We start from the raw sequence: 16,137 nt of genomic DNA on the forward strand, positions 1-16,137 counted from the left end.
ATTATTTTCCAATATTCACATTATAAGTATATAAAATATCTTAGTAAAGATCATTTTTCTGACGGAGTTGATAATAAATCTTGAATATAAAAAACTTAACAAAATAATAAATTAAAATTAAAGTCGGGACAAATCAAATATAATTAGTTTTGATCGATTTATTTTATTGAATCGACTAATATTCATCACAAGATAAACCGACTTAAATTGGTTTTGATCGATTTATTTCGGTGAAATCGATTAATGTTCATCACAACGTAAACTAACTCTAAACATGCACATAAAGTATTTATAAATTTAAAAATTTATAAATATATTTTTTTGAAAGGAATAAATATTTTAATTTTAAATACAATTTTTGAGATTTGAAAATCATATTCAATGGAAACTCTCCCTTAAACGATCCAAAGATTGTTAACCGGACGAGAATTCTCAAATTGGAATTTCCCTCTCCATACTCCTCCTATAAAAGAAAAAAAAAAACAAAAAAAGAAGTAAAATTCATTTGAAAAAGGCATTGCCAGAATAATATTTCTAATTCGGGCACTCTCGATGATAAACATTAAACAATACGTCAAGTAGCATTGGAGGGTTTGTAAGAAGCAAAATTTTGGAGTACAAATATCACTTTCTCTTTCCTATAATTAGCTACATATTTTGTTCACTCTCTATGAAACGCGATCATTTCCGTCTGGCGAAGTTTGGCTCTCTCTCTCTCTCTCTATTGAATCCAGAAAACAAAGCGAACTGTATAAAAGAAAAAACAAAGAGATATCAAAGATCGTTGTAATTGCAAGCAACGCACTGGTATAACCGCACCGGAAATGGATAATCCTGGTTAGTTTCTATGTTTGTTTTCCTTTTGTCTACCCGAATTCACTTCAAGACATTGCGTTTTTATGGCGGTTTTCTCATTTTACTCTTCTTCGAACTGTTTTATTTATTAATGTCTCCGATTTTTAGTGTTCTGTTTGGTTGTTGAGAAAATCAGGGAGAAAATGAAAATAAACAAAGAGAACAAAGAACTTGGAAGCTGACACTGCTGAGCTTACTCAATATAATAATATTCTTTGCTTTTATTTTGTTTTTTACTTTTTCTGTTGCTGCTTTTCGATTCCGTTGCCTTTTTTACTTTTATTGTTTTTTGTTTAGGAGAGATCTATGGCGGTTAGACAATTGAAAAGCTGTTTTATAGCCTTATAGGTTCCTCCGATTGCTGTTTAAGGTTGAATTTAGAGGATGCTGAGGTATCATTAGAAGATGGATGGAAATATGAGGTTTCTTTGGAATTTGATCGTGATTCCTTCACATGTATATTTGAAATATAACCGGATTGTCCGTGAAAGCAAAATCAAAGGAACTGTAAACTTTTTTGATGTCTTATGAGTACATTAAATCCGTGATTACTTGTGAAATAGGGATATCTCAAATGCTTTATTTGGCTAATTGCACTCGAACTTGGTTCTTCAAATGAATGATTTAGGGTATGAAACTAAGCATTACGTGGGGACCAATTTCTTAGACATCCTTAACTTTATCTTATTGATGCCAACTTCCTCAACCTTGTTAATATAAATTTTGGATCAGTATATTGATCTAATCTACTACATTTGGAATGGTACAACTTGGCAGGAAATCCGCAAGATATGGTTGTGCCACCAGTTGAAGGTGTCGCAGGGGGAGGCACAGCATATGGATGGAATGATGGTGGTTTCCATGTCTTGAATCCGCTCAAGGGCTCAATTGACCCCTCGGAAGTTCCAACTGCAGATTTAGTACATGTGTGGTGCCTCCCAAGCACAGCAAATATTGGACCACAAGAAGTGCCTAGAAATTTAGAGCCTGTAAGTCATTACCACAATTGCTTATTGTTGCTGATGAGTATAAAATGAGAAATTCTTCTTAGGAATATATTCATGCAGGTTCAAGGGGTAGATTTGGACATCTTGATTTAACCTTATTATTTTTTGAGCAGGCTTATAAATGTGTTTGCTCACCCCATGCATGCAAGTATAAGTCATGGTTGATAGTTTAGCCTGTTGTTTTGGTTTAGATTTGCATGTTTTTATATCATATTATGGTAAATCATTATTGTGTGGATGCTTATTAATGTGTTCATGTTTTTATATAAGATAAAAGATTGCTTTCTTTTGACATTTATCATTTATATCCTGATAGAAATATCAAATTTGTTTACCTTTCCATACTACTGTTGTTCAATTATGTATTCATTCTCTTATCTTTATAGTCTATAGGGAAATAACCTTCTCACGTCTTTGCATGGATGCACGCTGTGGGGGGGGAGGGTGGTTGCAGTGGAGGAGGTTTGAAAGGAACTTCAGGATAGATTTCACAATGTATGATATGTACATTATAATCTTACTTTGTTTGCTTCTCATTTAGATTTCCTTTCTGGTAGTTTGTAGGCAGAACAGAAACACGTGGTCTTTTTGTGTGCAGTTGATTTTTTTGACTCTTCTTTTCTTTCCTTTTTTTCTCTATTTTCTTTTACATTTTATCTTTGGGGCATGAGGGGTTGTAGAGAACAAATTTAAGGAGTGATTACTACAAGAAATGACTCAGATGTTCTTTGAGTAGATATGTTGATCTCCCTTCTAACAATTTTTTAATCTTGAAGATAAGCCTTCTGGCAGCTAGAAATGAGAGAGAAAGTGTTCAAATCGCTATCCGTCCAAAAGTCTCTTGGAGCGGGTCTGGTATTGCTGGGGTTGTGCAGGTTCAGTGCAGTGACCTATGTTCTGCATCTGGTGATCGGTCAGTTTCTAGACAATTTACGGCTCTTTTTATGGGATACTTTTAGATAACACTTGCTAATACTTGGCTGTGGGCAGCTTGATTGTTGGCCAATCATTAACATTGCGACGTGTGGTTCCTATATTGGGTGTACCAGATGCTCTTGTACCTCTTGCTCTTCCAATTAGCCAAATAAGCCTACAACCAGGGTACTCCCCTGTTAATGGTTTCATAGTTTGTGTTTTGGTGCGAACTAATGCTGAGTGGCTTCTTATTGCTCAAGACTAAGAAGGTTGTGTTGTTTTTCCCCTGCTGCAGGGAGACAAGCACTATCTGGGTTTCTATAGATGTGCCAAATACACAGCCCCCAGGCCTATATGAAGGAGAGATTATCATTAATGCTACAAAGGCAGATTCAGAGTAACAGGCCTTCCTCTTTTATACTGTTACCTTTAGTTCTGCGTTGTCCATCATAGTCAATAAATTACAGCTGTTAAAAGATTGTGCTTAATATTGTGTATGGGCTTTTGCATGTATTGAGTATTGTTGCCCATAATTCTTTTTTATTTCACACTTGTTATCATAAACATGTAATCTCAAGAATTCATTCTGATTTAACTCAGATCCTCATCACAATGCTTGGGCAAGGCTGAGAAGCATCAACTATTCATGGAACTTCGTAACTGTCTTGGTGCTGTGGAGCCTATAGATGGAAAACCATTGGATGAAGTGGTGAATATCTGAATCTATTCTTATTTGTTTTCCTACTAGATTTACCTTTTGTTTCTCTCCTTTCTCTCTCTTTTCAAGCTGTTCATAAATTAATTGCTTTATAGGTAGAAAGAGTGAAATCTGCAACTACGTCTTTAAGAAGAGTTCTCCTGTCTCCATCATTTTCTGAGTTCTTTTCAGATAATGGACCTGTTGATATGATGGATGAAGATGCTATATCAAACCTTTCAGTACGGGTCAAGTTAAGTTTGACAGTTTGGGACTTCATTATTCCAACAACTCCGTCACTTCCTGCTGTATTTGGAGTATCCTGTATGTTTATTAAGTTGAATTCTTTCTGTATTGATAATTTGTGTAGGCTGCCGCCTTTATGACTGAGACCAAAGACTAAAGGATTATCCAGTCCTCATATACCCTGGCATAATAATTCAATTCAGATTAATTTTGGAATGGCTGATCACAAGTTATAGGTATTTCATTTTCTTTTCTCTGGAGAACTCAGTGTCTGCTTAACCGTGTATTAGATATCTGACACTGTAATTGAGGATCGCTTTGGTGTTGAACATGGGAGCAATGAGTGGTATGATGCATTGGAACAGCATTTCAAGTGGCTTCTTCAGTACAGAATTAGCCCATATTTTTGCAGATGGGGTGATAGCATGCGTGTTTTGACTTACACATCTCCCTGGCCAGGTAACAAAGTAAATTGTCATTAATCTACTATTACAGTGGCGATTGCTTGTTGTTGTTCCTCTCTTTGATGTATATTTTTCCTCTTCTGCTACTGCAGTGGATCATCCAAAATCAGATGAATATTTTTCAGACCCACGACTAGCAGCATATGCTGTTCCATATAGTCCAGTTGTCTCTCGGTATACAGCTAGTTGCATGCTCACTTCTGTCAGGTATTTTGGTCACAAAAACTGATGAATGTCCATGGCTTGTTGATGTGCAACAGTAATGATGCTGCAAAGGATTACTTGCAGAAAGAAGTTGAGATCTTGAGGACAAAAACTCATTGGAAGAAAGCGTACTTTTACCTGTGGGATGAGGTATTATCTGTGTTTCGATTGGCAGAAAAAATTCTCTGTTATATGACATGTTAATTACACTTAATGTCCTGGAAAGGACATGATATCTCAGCTTTTCTCTAGTTATTATTTTTGGTCTGTACAGTGAGGTTAATCAATCTCCATCTTTATACTTCTTTTGGGTGTGCTAGAAGTCTTTTCTGTTGTTGTATTTCCAGTAGTTGATGGTGTTCCAAAGCCATTAGCGTATTGTTTGCTGTGTGTTAGCATTATATGATGATCTTGATACACTGATGAAAAATTAATTCTTTCACAGCCACTGAACATGGAACAATATGAGTCTGTTCGCAACATGGCGAGTGAGATTCATGCTTATGCTCCTGATGCTCGTGTTCTAACCACTTACTATTGCGGTATGATTTAACAGTCTACTTGTTTAATATTCTATCCAACATGTCAGCTACATCTTTGATAGGCTACAATTTTCCCTGGAGCAGTTGTTTGTTAACTGATTGAATGTGGAATCAGATATCTGCACTCCAATATCGTTGTATAAAGTTTATCTGGGCAATTATTCACTTTTGCATGTGTTGAAGAGGCGCCATGGTCATATCATTGACTATTAAAGGCTTATTGGTCAGCTGTTCTAGTTGTTCTTCTATATTATTGCGAATTATGTGAATCCATGACCGAGTTTTAAGATTTCAGGAGCTTTTTTTGCTATTTTCACGTTATAAAATTAGACTTTATAAAATTGCAGGTTGGTAGCAAGGCATCCTTCTCTGATCATTTGTGATGTTTCACCTTGTTTGCTTCTTTTATGTAGGCCCAAGTGATGCTCCTCTTGCGCCAACTCCTTTTGAGGCTTTTGTAAAAGTGCCAAAGTTCCTACGCCCTCACACTCAAATCTATTGTACAAGGTATTTCTTGCTAATTCTTGTTCAAAGGGTTCTTTGTTATCCTCAAGAATAAGTAAAATTTGTGTTTTTGCATGCAGTGAGTGGGTTTTTGGTAATCGAGAGGATCTGGTTAAGGATGTTATTTCTGAATTGCAGCCAGAAAGTGGAGAGGTAATGCTTACTGATGGTTTGCCTATTTCTCTGTGTGTGTGTGTGGGCGGGTGGAGGGGGAGGTGGTGGTGGTGGTGGTGTGAAGATTTTTGAGATCAACCATTTTCTAGATGATGATTATGGTGGGATTTTGCACAAAAAAATCTCCTCCCTTCTAGAATTTTAGATTAAGGCAAAATGCTATTTACTTTCTTTCATCAAGTGAAGTGAAAACAGATTGCTACTGGCTTCATCGTTAAAATATGTAATGTGTTTATCACTGCTTGAATCATGTCTCTGTCCTGTCAGTGTCCAAAATTCTACTGCACAGTTGCAGAGTGCTTATTTTGTATTTTGTAAAAATAAAACTTCCAAGCCCCAACATTACAGCTATGAGCACTATGAAAGGTTACGCTGATGGGAGTGAGCTTTTATTTTAGGAATGGTGGACATATGTCTGCATGGGTCCATCTGACCCGCATCCAAACTGGCATCTTGGAATGCGAGGAACACAGCATCGTGCTGTGATGTGGCGTGTATGGAAGGAAGGTGGAACCGGTTTTCTGTATTGGGGTGCCAACTGCTATGAGAAGGCAACAGTTCCCAGTGCAGAGGTATTAATCACTTGGCATTCAAGCCTTTAATTGTAATAACTGAATGGCATTTCTGAGCTCTGTCAAAGGTTTTTCTGAAAATGCAAAATATGCCTCTGTGCAGATAAGATTTAGACGGGGCCTCCCTCCAGGTGATGGGGTTTTATTCTACCCTGGTGAGGTGTTCTCATCTTCAAGTCGACCTGTTGCTTCACTTAGACTAGAGCGCATTCTTAGTGGCTTGCAGGTGGGGCAAATTTTGGAGTCAGCCTGTGTTTTTCACATTGTTTTGGCTTCTGTCAGTACCATACTTGCTGCCATTTCTGGCATTTAGTAGTTAGAGGAATACAAAAAGAAAATAATTCGAAGATATAGTAACTTTCCTGTTATCAGCGTTGCATTTGGTTCTAATTTACTTAATGTCTTTTCTTTAATGTGGATTTAGGACTTTGAATACCTGAAGCTTTATGCATCAAGATATGGCAGGGAGGAAGGGCTTGCCCTTTTAGAGAAGACAGGTGTTTATCTAGGTCCCGAGCGTTACACCCTTGAACATGTACCCATCGATATAATGCGGGGTGAGATTTTCAACGCATGCAGATCATCATGAATTCATGAATACCCGTCATTATGTCATGGACATTCCCTTTTTTGTTTTTGTAACAGTATTTTCATTCATAGAATAGAAACTTTTTGTATTGTATAAATTATGCAATGGTAAAAAGACAAAATTTAAGAAAACTCTCGGCCAACTCTTCAAATTTGTGTCGACATGTAATTAGGATGAGCTGCAGATGATGGTTTAGTGGCATCGATGAAAAGTGATTCCGCTGTGTGAGAAAATGGAGGCACATGTTGGGCATCTTTGCATCGCAACGCCCCCTAGCCTCCATCCAGGCATAAAATGTAAAGTTAACGGAAATACCCAGTGAATTCTTACACATTTCATTCATTTCTCAATATAATTTCTCAGGTTTTATATTGAGGAGCTTCTCCTCAAAAGTCTCGGGCTTGGCCTCCATGGCCCTTGCTTTTTAGGTCCAAATGAATTTACTCATATGGTAGTCAGGAGTCGCTTTCATTGTTTGCAAGACTCTCTTTTCTGCTTTAGTTCCCAACAGTTACTTTCTCCTCTCGTCCCCATCCCACCATCTCCCGATCCCTTTCTCATATCTACCCCTCCAAAAGAAAAGAAAAATGGTCCCAGAACCAACTGAATGCATTAACTGAAGCATATACTTGTATGCACGTTATCTCCTTTTTCATAACAAAATTCTGCAACATGTAATAACATCCATGGAAACTAGGCTTTGGTCGAAATTACAGGACCATCTAGGAATGAAGTTTCCACGTGCTTGGGTCGCACCGAGAATGGGGTTTATCAAGCACTAACAAGTAAATAAGCTTTGATACATAGCTTGAGTGGTCGCAAGCCAATGGAATTGAAGTTTGGGGATGGGAGATCAACTCTTTTGGTCCCCTACTTGGGTGCTAGATTTGTAGATTGTAGGGTGGGTGGTAGCAACTGGTAAGCAATAAGACCAAAGACTTAAGAGAAACCAAAAAAAAAAAATTGAGGCAAAAAGCTACTAACTCATGCACACCCAGAGCTAGTATCTGAATCGGACCCCACGATCTATGAATGTTACAATTAGCAACGTTTGGCTCTTGTGGGTTGTAGGCAACCTTTTTTGTAAAGAAGAAAAGTGAGGTGGAGGGAGGGAGGGAGGGGGGAAGAGAGAGGTTAATGGACCTGTCTGGATTCAAGGTTGGACCTTTTGCTGCTTATGGGAATCAGGAAAAAATTAAAAAGAAAAGAAAGGAACCAAAAAGTTTATCAAATTGGTGATGATTACGCCATGGCCTGTCATTCAAATTACTACTTTCTATTTATTTTATTTTATTTCTTTATTTATTGGCTTTGCTTTTTGACAATAGCCCATCACCTCACATTTCTACATCTGCTGTTATTGTAAGTGGAAAACAATATACACCTGTTGTTGTAGAATGAGCATAATCATAAAAGTGCAAAGCTCAGGGTCTTTCTTCAACCTGAAACCTGTTAAAAGTAGATTGCTTCATAATTTAAACTTGTTGGACGCCATCTTGCTCAGTTTTGAACCTCATAGTACAATTTGGAGTATGTTGTTCTTTTTCCCCATGCTCTTTATTTTTCCTGTTTCCATTCACCTTTTACCTCATTTACTATTCCAACCACCCTATCCTTCTTTTCAAATTTTTACTCATTCTACAGCCTACAGATTGCAGAGAAACAGGGGAGCAAATGAATTGAGCTGCAAACACACACACCCACACCCATTTTACTTATTTGCAAGACAGGAACAGCCAACCAGACCTCATAGAATTCAGACAAAAAATAAGGACTTCAATCCAAAACCATACGGTGTTGATACATGACATCAATCACAGCCAACCTTGTTAGGGCAAGTAGACCGGACAACTCGCGCCTAGGAACTCATCCATGCTTGTCTATGAAGGTATAAAGATTGATTTATTATCTAAACCATCCCTCAACAATGCACATGTGATTTTCTCTTTTTTTTCTTTTCATTGAAAAATATATTCTATAAACTTTAGATTCCTGTTTTAGTGTTCACATATGAGCTGTTTTAGAAAGCTTAATCTTTAATTAAGACATGGCTTAAGGTTGGTATTAGGGTTTAAAATGCATGTTAAGGATACCCATCTGAACAAAAATCGTTAATCTCGATTGATACCTTATTCAGTGTTTTTAATCATAATTTTACATAACGTATTTAATTTTATATTATTAATTAAATTCTTAATTTAACGACAAAAATAAATAAATTAATAATAAAATAATATTAATATAAAAAAATTATTAAATACGTAATATAATATTATAAAAAAACATTTATAAAGTCATATCAATGATTAATGACAAGAAATAGCCAAGGTTTTTTTTTTCCTTGGTAGAAATTAAACATGTATTCATTATTAATGAAGCCCACATGTTTTAATGACAACAAGAATGATTGGATTGATGACTTTAATTTCCTACTATAATGATCGGTTTCCTCTACTTTAGAAATATGATTAGCAAAAAATCTATAATAAATTAAAGGTAAAGAAAAGGGCAAAAAAAAAAAAAGGAAGAGAAAAGCATCTTGTATTCTTATCCATTAATGCAAAGCATGGCTCCACGTTGGAAACACTTGATTGGTGCAACTGTTACGAAATCTCAGTCTAGCCTATCCAAACTGGCCTTTTAAGCTAAATTCCTATTGCCTTGCTCCATTACGTTAAAAAAATAAATAAAAAGAAAGTGCTTTTACTAGTTTTCGCTTGGGTTTGGCATAAAGACTATATATCTAGTTGAATTAATTTGAAGTCATTTTCCCATGGAACCCAAATAAAGTAGTATTTTTGATTGATTTCTTTGAACATAATCAAAACCATTTCCCATTTTTGAGCTGACTCTTGACTACGTATAGAAATCATTATTAAAAATCTTGTTATAATCTTGTCTTTAGAGATATTAACGAATAAAGTACTTATTAACTTTTAAGTATTATAACACGAATCTTATTATTTGATTAACTTGAACTCTGAAAATTCTAAATATTACTCATTAAATAAAATAAATTTGAAATAAGTTTTTGTATATTATTAATAAAAATTAAATTACAAAATTAACGGTTAAAAATATACTTAAAATAATTAGTGAATTTTAGTAAGCATTACATTAATTATAAAAAATTCATAAACAATATATATATAATTAAAATTTAATATTAAATATTATTATTTATAATCAAATTTAAAGAATACATACTTTTCACTATCCGTGATTGGTAATAACTTTTATATAATCTTACTCAAACTTAATTATAAAACATCTAAATCTTACTTAACAAAATCGACTTATTTCCACATTTTCTTTTCATAGTTATCTTAAAACGACATCATAACCTTCCCGAAAAGAGAGAAAAAAAAACATTAAGATTTTAACAACATATTGACTATTAAATTGAAAACTTTTTCTTTGTTTTTACATAAGCCTCCATGTAAAATTGCCCCCACAAAGGGAGTAAATGATGTAATTTGACCTTAACAAGGAAAAGGTTAATGTTGTAATGTTTTCAACGAGAACATTATTGGCAAAACCCCTTAAGAGATTCTTTGTGTTCATACTTTTGCCCTTGGCTGCACATGCAACTCCAAGCCATATGCCCAAAAATCATTTATCCTAAGTTCAATAATTTGTGGATTATGACTATTAATACAGAAGGGGGGACCTCCTGCTTGTTTCAAAGACAAAGGGAAACTTTGATCAAACTCCATCCAGGCCGTCCACATTATTAGCATATGGGGTGTTGACTCGACCCTCCTCCTTGAATGGAGGGACCCAGCCGTGATGAATGGTGGTGGAGGCCAGTGCGGCTCAACCCTACGTCGAACCCAAGCTTAAGGCACATGCAACCCCCCTCGGCGCATTTGGCCACTCATTGCTGAAACTGAAAGCTCCAACCTTTTGCTCAAAGCCGGTGGCCTTTTTCCCACTAAAGACAAATTTTACTTTGCTTTTTTCAGTCTATGTTGTAAACAAACTTTCTACATTTGGGGGCACCAAACGATGCAATCAAAGTTTATATGCATGATCATCTTTGATCTTAGTTATGAAACATGCACCATGGAGCATGATAAGTCGTGAAACAGAGAATCGACGCTGTGAACTGCAGAAGAATCAAAAATTCAAAGGACTTTGTCTGCAAGCACATGAGAGCTTCGAGGACATTTGTCATCACCAATATCCTGTAACGTACGGGCTACAATAGAGACAATCAAAGACTTTCTTTTTTTCATATAAGCCCAGAGAGAACCGTCTTATTTACCAAAATTGCCACCCATCTCCGTCTCTTCGCCCACAAGGAACTATATCTACCAAGAAAATTAAAGGTATAAGTTGTTTTTGGACAAAAATTTGAGCATAATCACGAGAAAGCCACTCCCTTTAGGACGATAAGTTCTTTCAGGTTTGTCTCATTGTCTTGCTCGTCCTTATCTGCTAAATGGCATTATCGTTAATAACTCTTAAAATGTTGCCTTAAAACAAAACACATGATCTTTAAGCTTGAAAGAGGACAAATATTCAGTTTTTTATTTTTCTTTCTTTCTTCTTCTTTTCTCCATTATTATTAGTCAGTTTGAGCAAAACACACGTTGGGTTGGGGTTGAAAAGTCCAAAATGTCATCCCTCGGAGACCGTGAAAACAGAGTTCCTCCAGGGGTATAATTGACTTTCGGTGCGAGTCTCAAAAAGGTTCACAAAAAAATATGGAGGAATAAGTTTTTAAGACGAGAAAAATTCTGAGGGGGGTGGCTACCTGCACTAAACGACAAGCACCGCCTAGTTCCGAATTCTCCCGACAAATGTCAGCAACCCGGAAAGATCGACACGTGGACGGTCAGATTTGGAAACGCAGCCAGAAGAGGGAGCTGATGCATATAGATTGTCTCTAAACCATAGTTAAAAAATCCACAGTTTCGAAAAACTTAACCATGGTTAATGCTGGCGCCGCTTTAACTATATTTTTTTATTAGTTTGATTTTTGTTTTTCACTTCATTCAAATCTCTCTCTCTCTTGTTTCTTTTATTATTTTGGTTGTTTGTTGCTTCTCTCTCTTCAATGGCTCTGTGTTTCACTGTTCTTTATCTCTCTGTATCATGGACATGAAGCCGCCTTATGGGACCTCGCGTGCTCTTCCGGGTCTTGACTCGAAGAATTAGTTGAATTGGGGCTTTCCTTTAGTTTCGTTTTGTTTCACTCTAATGGAAGCTACACACTGAGGCAAAAAACTTTGTCTTTTTCTTACAAGTTTTTATCATTTTTTTCCCTTGTGAAAAGCTATCATAATCTTTGATTCAAACCCATCATTTGCGGTGAATTGTTTGTACTCAAGCTCGATGGTTTACGCCAACTAAAACTGGGTTTTTGTTTCTTTTGAGGCTCAAAGTAAAAACCAGAACTTTTTTGGCTGTCTTAGATTGGGGTTTGGAGTAGAAATAAAACATGGTGGAGCTTGAAAATTCGTCACCAATGACAGTTTCTACAGCTTCTGGAGAAGCAAGTGCATCTTCTTCAGGTAATCAGATTCAAGGCACTCAACCAACAGGAGGAGGACCACCGAAGAAGAAAAGGAATCTTCCTGGAATGCCAGGTGAATTATAAAAACAGCCAAAGTCCACCCTTTGTTTTAATCTCAATAATTTGAATTTCCATGTTTTCTTTCATTTTGTCTCGCAATGTTGAAAAAAGAATCATCTTTTTCTGTTTCTTTTTTGATTCATTCAGATCCAGATGCTGAGGTAATAGCTTTATCTCCAAAAACCCTACTTGCCACCAACCGCTTCGTTTGTGAGATCTGTAATAAAGGCTTTCAACGCGATCAGAACCTCCAGCTCCACCGACGCGGTCATAACTTACCATGGAAGCTGCGGCAGAGAACCAGCAAAGAAATTCGAAAGCGAGTCTACGTGTGCCCTGAGCCAAGCTGCGTCCACCACAACCCAGCTCGAGCCCTCGGCGATCTTACCGGTATCAAGAAACACTTTTGCAGGAAACACGGGGAAAAGAAATGGAAATGCGAGCGGTGCTCTAAAAAATACGCTGTCCAGTCCGATTGGAAGGCCCACATGAAGACTTGCGGCACCCGAGAGTATAAATGCGACTGTGGCACCATCTTTTCTAGGTAAGAGGAACTCATCCGTTACCATTTCATAATTGAACACCCTCTCTTCCATCTTTTATGCGTTTTGCTTCCTTGGTTTTGACGGTGGATGATGTGTTCTTGAAGGAGGGATAGTTTCATAACGCATAGAGCTTTCTGCGATGCTTTAGCTGAGGAAAGCGCGAGGGCTCAAACGCTGGCGATTGCTAATACAGAAGGGAATGTTAACGCGAGTGGCAATGGCAATGGGAACGGGAAAACTATGGTTGGAGGAGGAGCAGCAACGTCGCCACCACCGCAGCCTTTAACGCCGTCTTCAACTAGCGTTGTATCACCGGGTTTGTCAATTCAGAGTTCAGGTAAAAATTTGTGTGTATGTCTTATTTATACGTCAACTTTTATATAGAGGGTTTTCTTGCTTTGTATTGTTTATTTAGATTTATAGGTCAAAGTAGAGATAATCGTGGGTACTTTTATATCTATATATATATATATATATATATATATAGTTGTTTTTGTTTTTCTATTGTGGGTGAAGAGAGATGAGAGGCCATTCAAATGAATTTCTGGTTTTTTATGGCTCTGTTTTGTCTCTTCTTGATGTCGTTCTCGTTTGGATATTTAGCCTTAGAGAGAACCTAGCAAATGTGGTAGGTGAGGGGAGAGAATAGAGAGAGAGAGAAGTTCAGGAGTTTGGTTTTGGGTTCACGAGCGGTATGGTTACAGTGTCAATAAGCAAGCTCAATGATCGAAAAGCGAAAAGGGATGACCTGAGAGAAAGAAAGGCAGCCATTATTATTGCCTTTGCTTTTACTTCCAAAGCTTTCAAGTTTTAGGACTTGCAAAAAGGCCATAATGAAAAGGCCCTCCCCCTTTTAATCTCTCAGCTTAATGTCTTTGGTTTTGTCTGCTGCTACTTCAATCTTCATCATTGTATTTTCACTATATACCTCTTTTTTGCAAGTTCCTTCAATGGCCTCTCATTGATCTTTTCATTGTTTGCATTCTTGCAGAAATACCAGATAATCCGATGAGACTTTCACCACCAACTACAGCAGCAACTAGTAGCTCTACTTCAAGCAGCAATGTTTTTGCTAGCATATTTGCACCAAACTCTCAACCATCCAAGATACCAGCACCATCTCCGATCCTTCAATCAGTAGCACCTTTAGAGCGCACATCCCTCTCCCTTTCCTCTCCTCTCTACCTCTCCAGCAATGGCTCCTCGATCTTCACTGGACCTGAACATGACCATTGCCGCTATGCTCCGTCTCCTCGACCAGCCATGTCCGCTACCGCATTGCTACAAAAGGCTGCCCAAATGGGTGCAGCGGCATCAAACCCTTCACTGCTCCGCGGTCTAGGCTTGGCGGTATCGTCAACTTCCACTGCTGGTCAGGATCCTATTGTGAAGCCAGAGAGCAGCTCTTTGACAGCTGGCCTTGGCCTTGGTCTTCCCTCAAACGGAAGTTCTAACTTGACTGATCATATGATGGACCCATCCTCGCTGTTCGGGAACAAGCCTACTACACTTGACCTTCTTGGCCTTGGCATGGGTGATGGTGGAGCTTCCTCAAGCGGACTGTCTGCTTTGCTCACTTCCTTCGGAGGTGGCTTCAATGTTGGAGCAGCTACTACATCATATGCGGCAGGATCAGGGAGTTCGCCTAGAGAAACATGGGAAGGTGCACCTGAGAGAAAACCCAACGGCCCAGCCATGCTTTAGAGGTTAATTCAGTTCCCTAACTTCCCCCTGGTACAGGAATTGAAGAAGAAAAGTCACACCATTTTGTTTTTCAATCGTTTTTGTCCATCATCGACACAAAAGTGCTTAGAACCCAGAGAAGGATGTTAGAGTTAGACAGTAATTTTGGCTTTCCTTTTGTTAGTACTGCCTTTTAAAGTTAGTTTCCTTTTGAGGTAGAGTTTAATTTTAAAATCTTGGAGATATCACTCAGGGAAAAGGGTTGTACAGGAACTTTTGTAGCTAGAAGCTACCAAACGTAGCACAAATTATGATGCTCCTATTATACAGTTCTCTTTTTCTTAATTGCTGTGTTTCACTTTGCTTACAACCTGACTGTCTACACAGGGTTCAATTTACCACACGTTGACTGAACATTAAAACAACACAAGTTGCCAACTTCAGTTAAAGACCATTTAAGTTCCATTAATCCAAGGTTTTTGAGTACTCCAAGTTTGAAAATGATTTTGTTTGATGGGAAGATGACGGTGCTTGGCATTATGGTGAGCTTGAAGTTGAAAGGCGTTGGTCAAATAAGGGGGTCGGCCAGTCAATTCTAAACAGGAAGCGGAGCCCCTTTGGGTGAGTTCAGATTTCAGGACTGTCGAGCCCCCATTTAATAAGGTGAGTTGGCAATGCCATAGACGCATGTGTATCCTGACCGCTGCTGGGCCCTCTGAGTTTTATCGGTGGTGGGGTTTTTCTGGCGTTTCGAAACGATTACGCGTTTCAGAACAAATGGATGTTCCGTAAGCTTTCATGCTTGGTTTATGGCTTTAGGCCCCTGCACTAGGAACACGTTTCGGACATGTCATGTGTTTTGCTTTTTCCCATGCATTTGTGGTCGACGAGTCCCTGTTCTTACGTGGGATTGATGTAGCTCTTCGTTATCATGCAACTACCAGGCTCATGACTCATGAGTTCAAACCCATTTCACACCCATTTCGTTGGCAGCCCAAATCCCATTTTTGCCTCACAAAAGATTAACCGTCCTCATGGAGGAAGTTAAAAGATCGGCGAGCGGTGACGGTCGTGATTTTTTATTTTTTAATTTTTAATACATATATAAAATTTAATATATATATATAATATTATTATTATTATAATTATTTTTTATGCAAAATTTTATATTCTTCGTTTACCGTCGTTATTAGAGTTGAATGTCAGATTATGTTTGTAAACCCGAATGGTCAAATATTAATTAATTATTTACCTCCCATTGACAAAAGAAGACATGTTTTTCTTCTGTATGGCAGTACAATTTAGGATACGACAAGCATTAGTTCAAAGGACTAGAAAAGCAGCATTCCACTTGATACAAATAATAGAGCTTATAGATTCGCATATGAAAAACATTGTAAACATTAAACCACGATTTGCTATTTACCTATTAATTTCTCACTTTTCGTTACTGACCCCATAGACTTTCCTCGTGGCTCCACCAGAAAAAATGTCTCAAAATCAACATATCACAGTAATTAAGCATGTACGAGACTTAATTAAATCGTCACCAAACCCTT

The 16,137-nt window shown here is 37.5% G+C and overlaps 2 protein-coding genes across 2 annotated transcripts; both read left to right on the forward strand.

The window, feature by feature from the left end:
* Positions 1-609: 609 nt before the first annotated feature.
* LOC110416636 (alpha-1,6-mannosyl-glycoprotein 2-beta-N-acetylglucosaminyltransferase) lies at positions 610-7,112 on the forward strand. Its single transcript, XM_021428667.2, has 16 exons — positions 610-837; positions 1,633-1,844; positions 2,639-2,775; positions 2,853-2,963; positions 3,073-3,174; positions 3,378-3,486; positions 3,591-3,791; positions 4,011-4,179; positions 4,277-4,358; positions 4,445-4,538; positions 4,834-4,930; positions 5,344-5,437; positions 5,515-5,587; positions 6,007-6,180; positions 6,284-6,406; positions 6,605-7,112. Exons 1-16 carry the CDS (start codon positions 825-827, stop codon positions 6,767-6,769), a joined length of 1,956 nt encoding a protein of 651 aa, XP_021284342.1. The 5' UTR covers positions 610-824; the 3' UTR covers positions 6,770-7,112.
* Positions 7,113-11,757: 4,645 nt separating this feature from the next.
* On the forward strand, positions 11,758-14,923 carry LOC110416888 (zinc finger protein GAI-ASSOCIATED FACTOR 1-like). The gene is made up of 4 exons (XM_021429017.2): positions 11,758-12,363; positions 12,498-12,894; positions 13,000-13,232; positions 13,887-14,923. The coding sequence occupies exons 1-4, from the start codon at positions 12,216-12,218 to the stop codon at positions 14,597-14,599; spliced, it is 1,491 nt and encodes a 496-aa protein (XP_021284692.1). The 5' UTR covers positions 11,758-12,215; the 3' UTR covers positions 14,600-14,923.
* The last annotated feature ends 1,214 nt before the right edge of the window (positions 14,924-16,137 follow it).

Source organism: Theobroma umbraticum, unplaced genomic scaffold, assembly GCF_002168275.2.
Source record: "Theobroma umbraticum cultivar Fairchild unplaced genomic scaffold, ASM216827v3 scaffold_51.0, whole genome shotgun sequence".
NCBI lineage: Eukaryota > Viridiplantae > Streptophyta > Magnoliopsida > Malvales > Malvaceae > Theobroma > Theobroma umbraticum.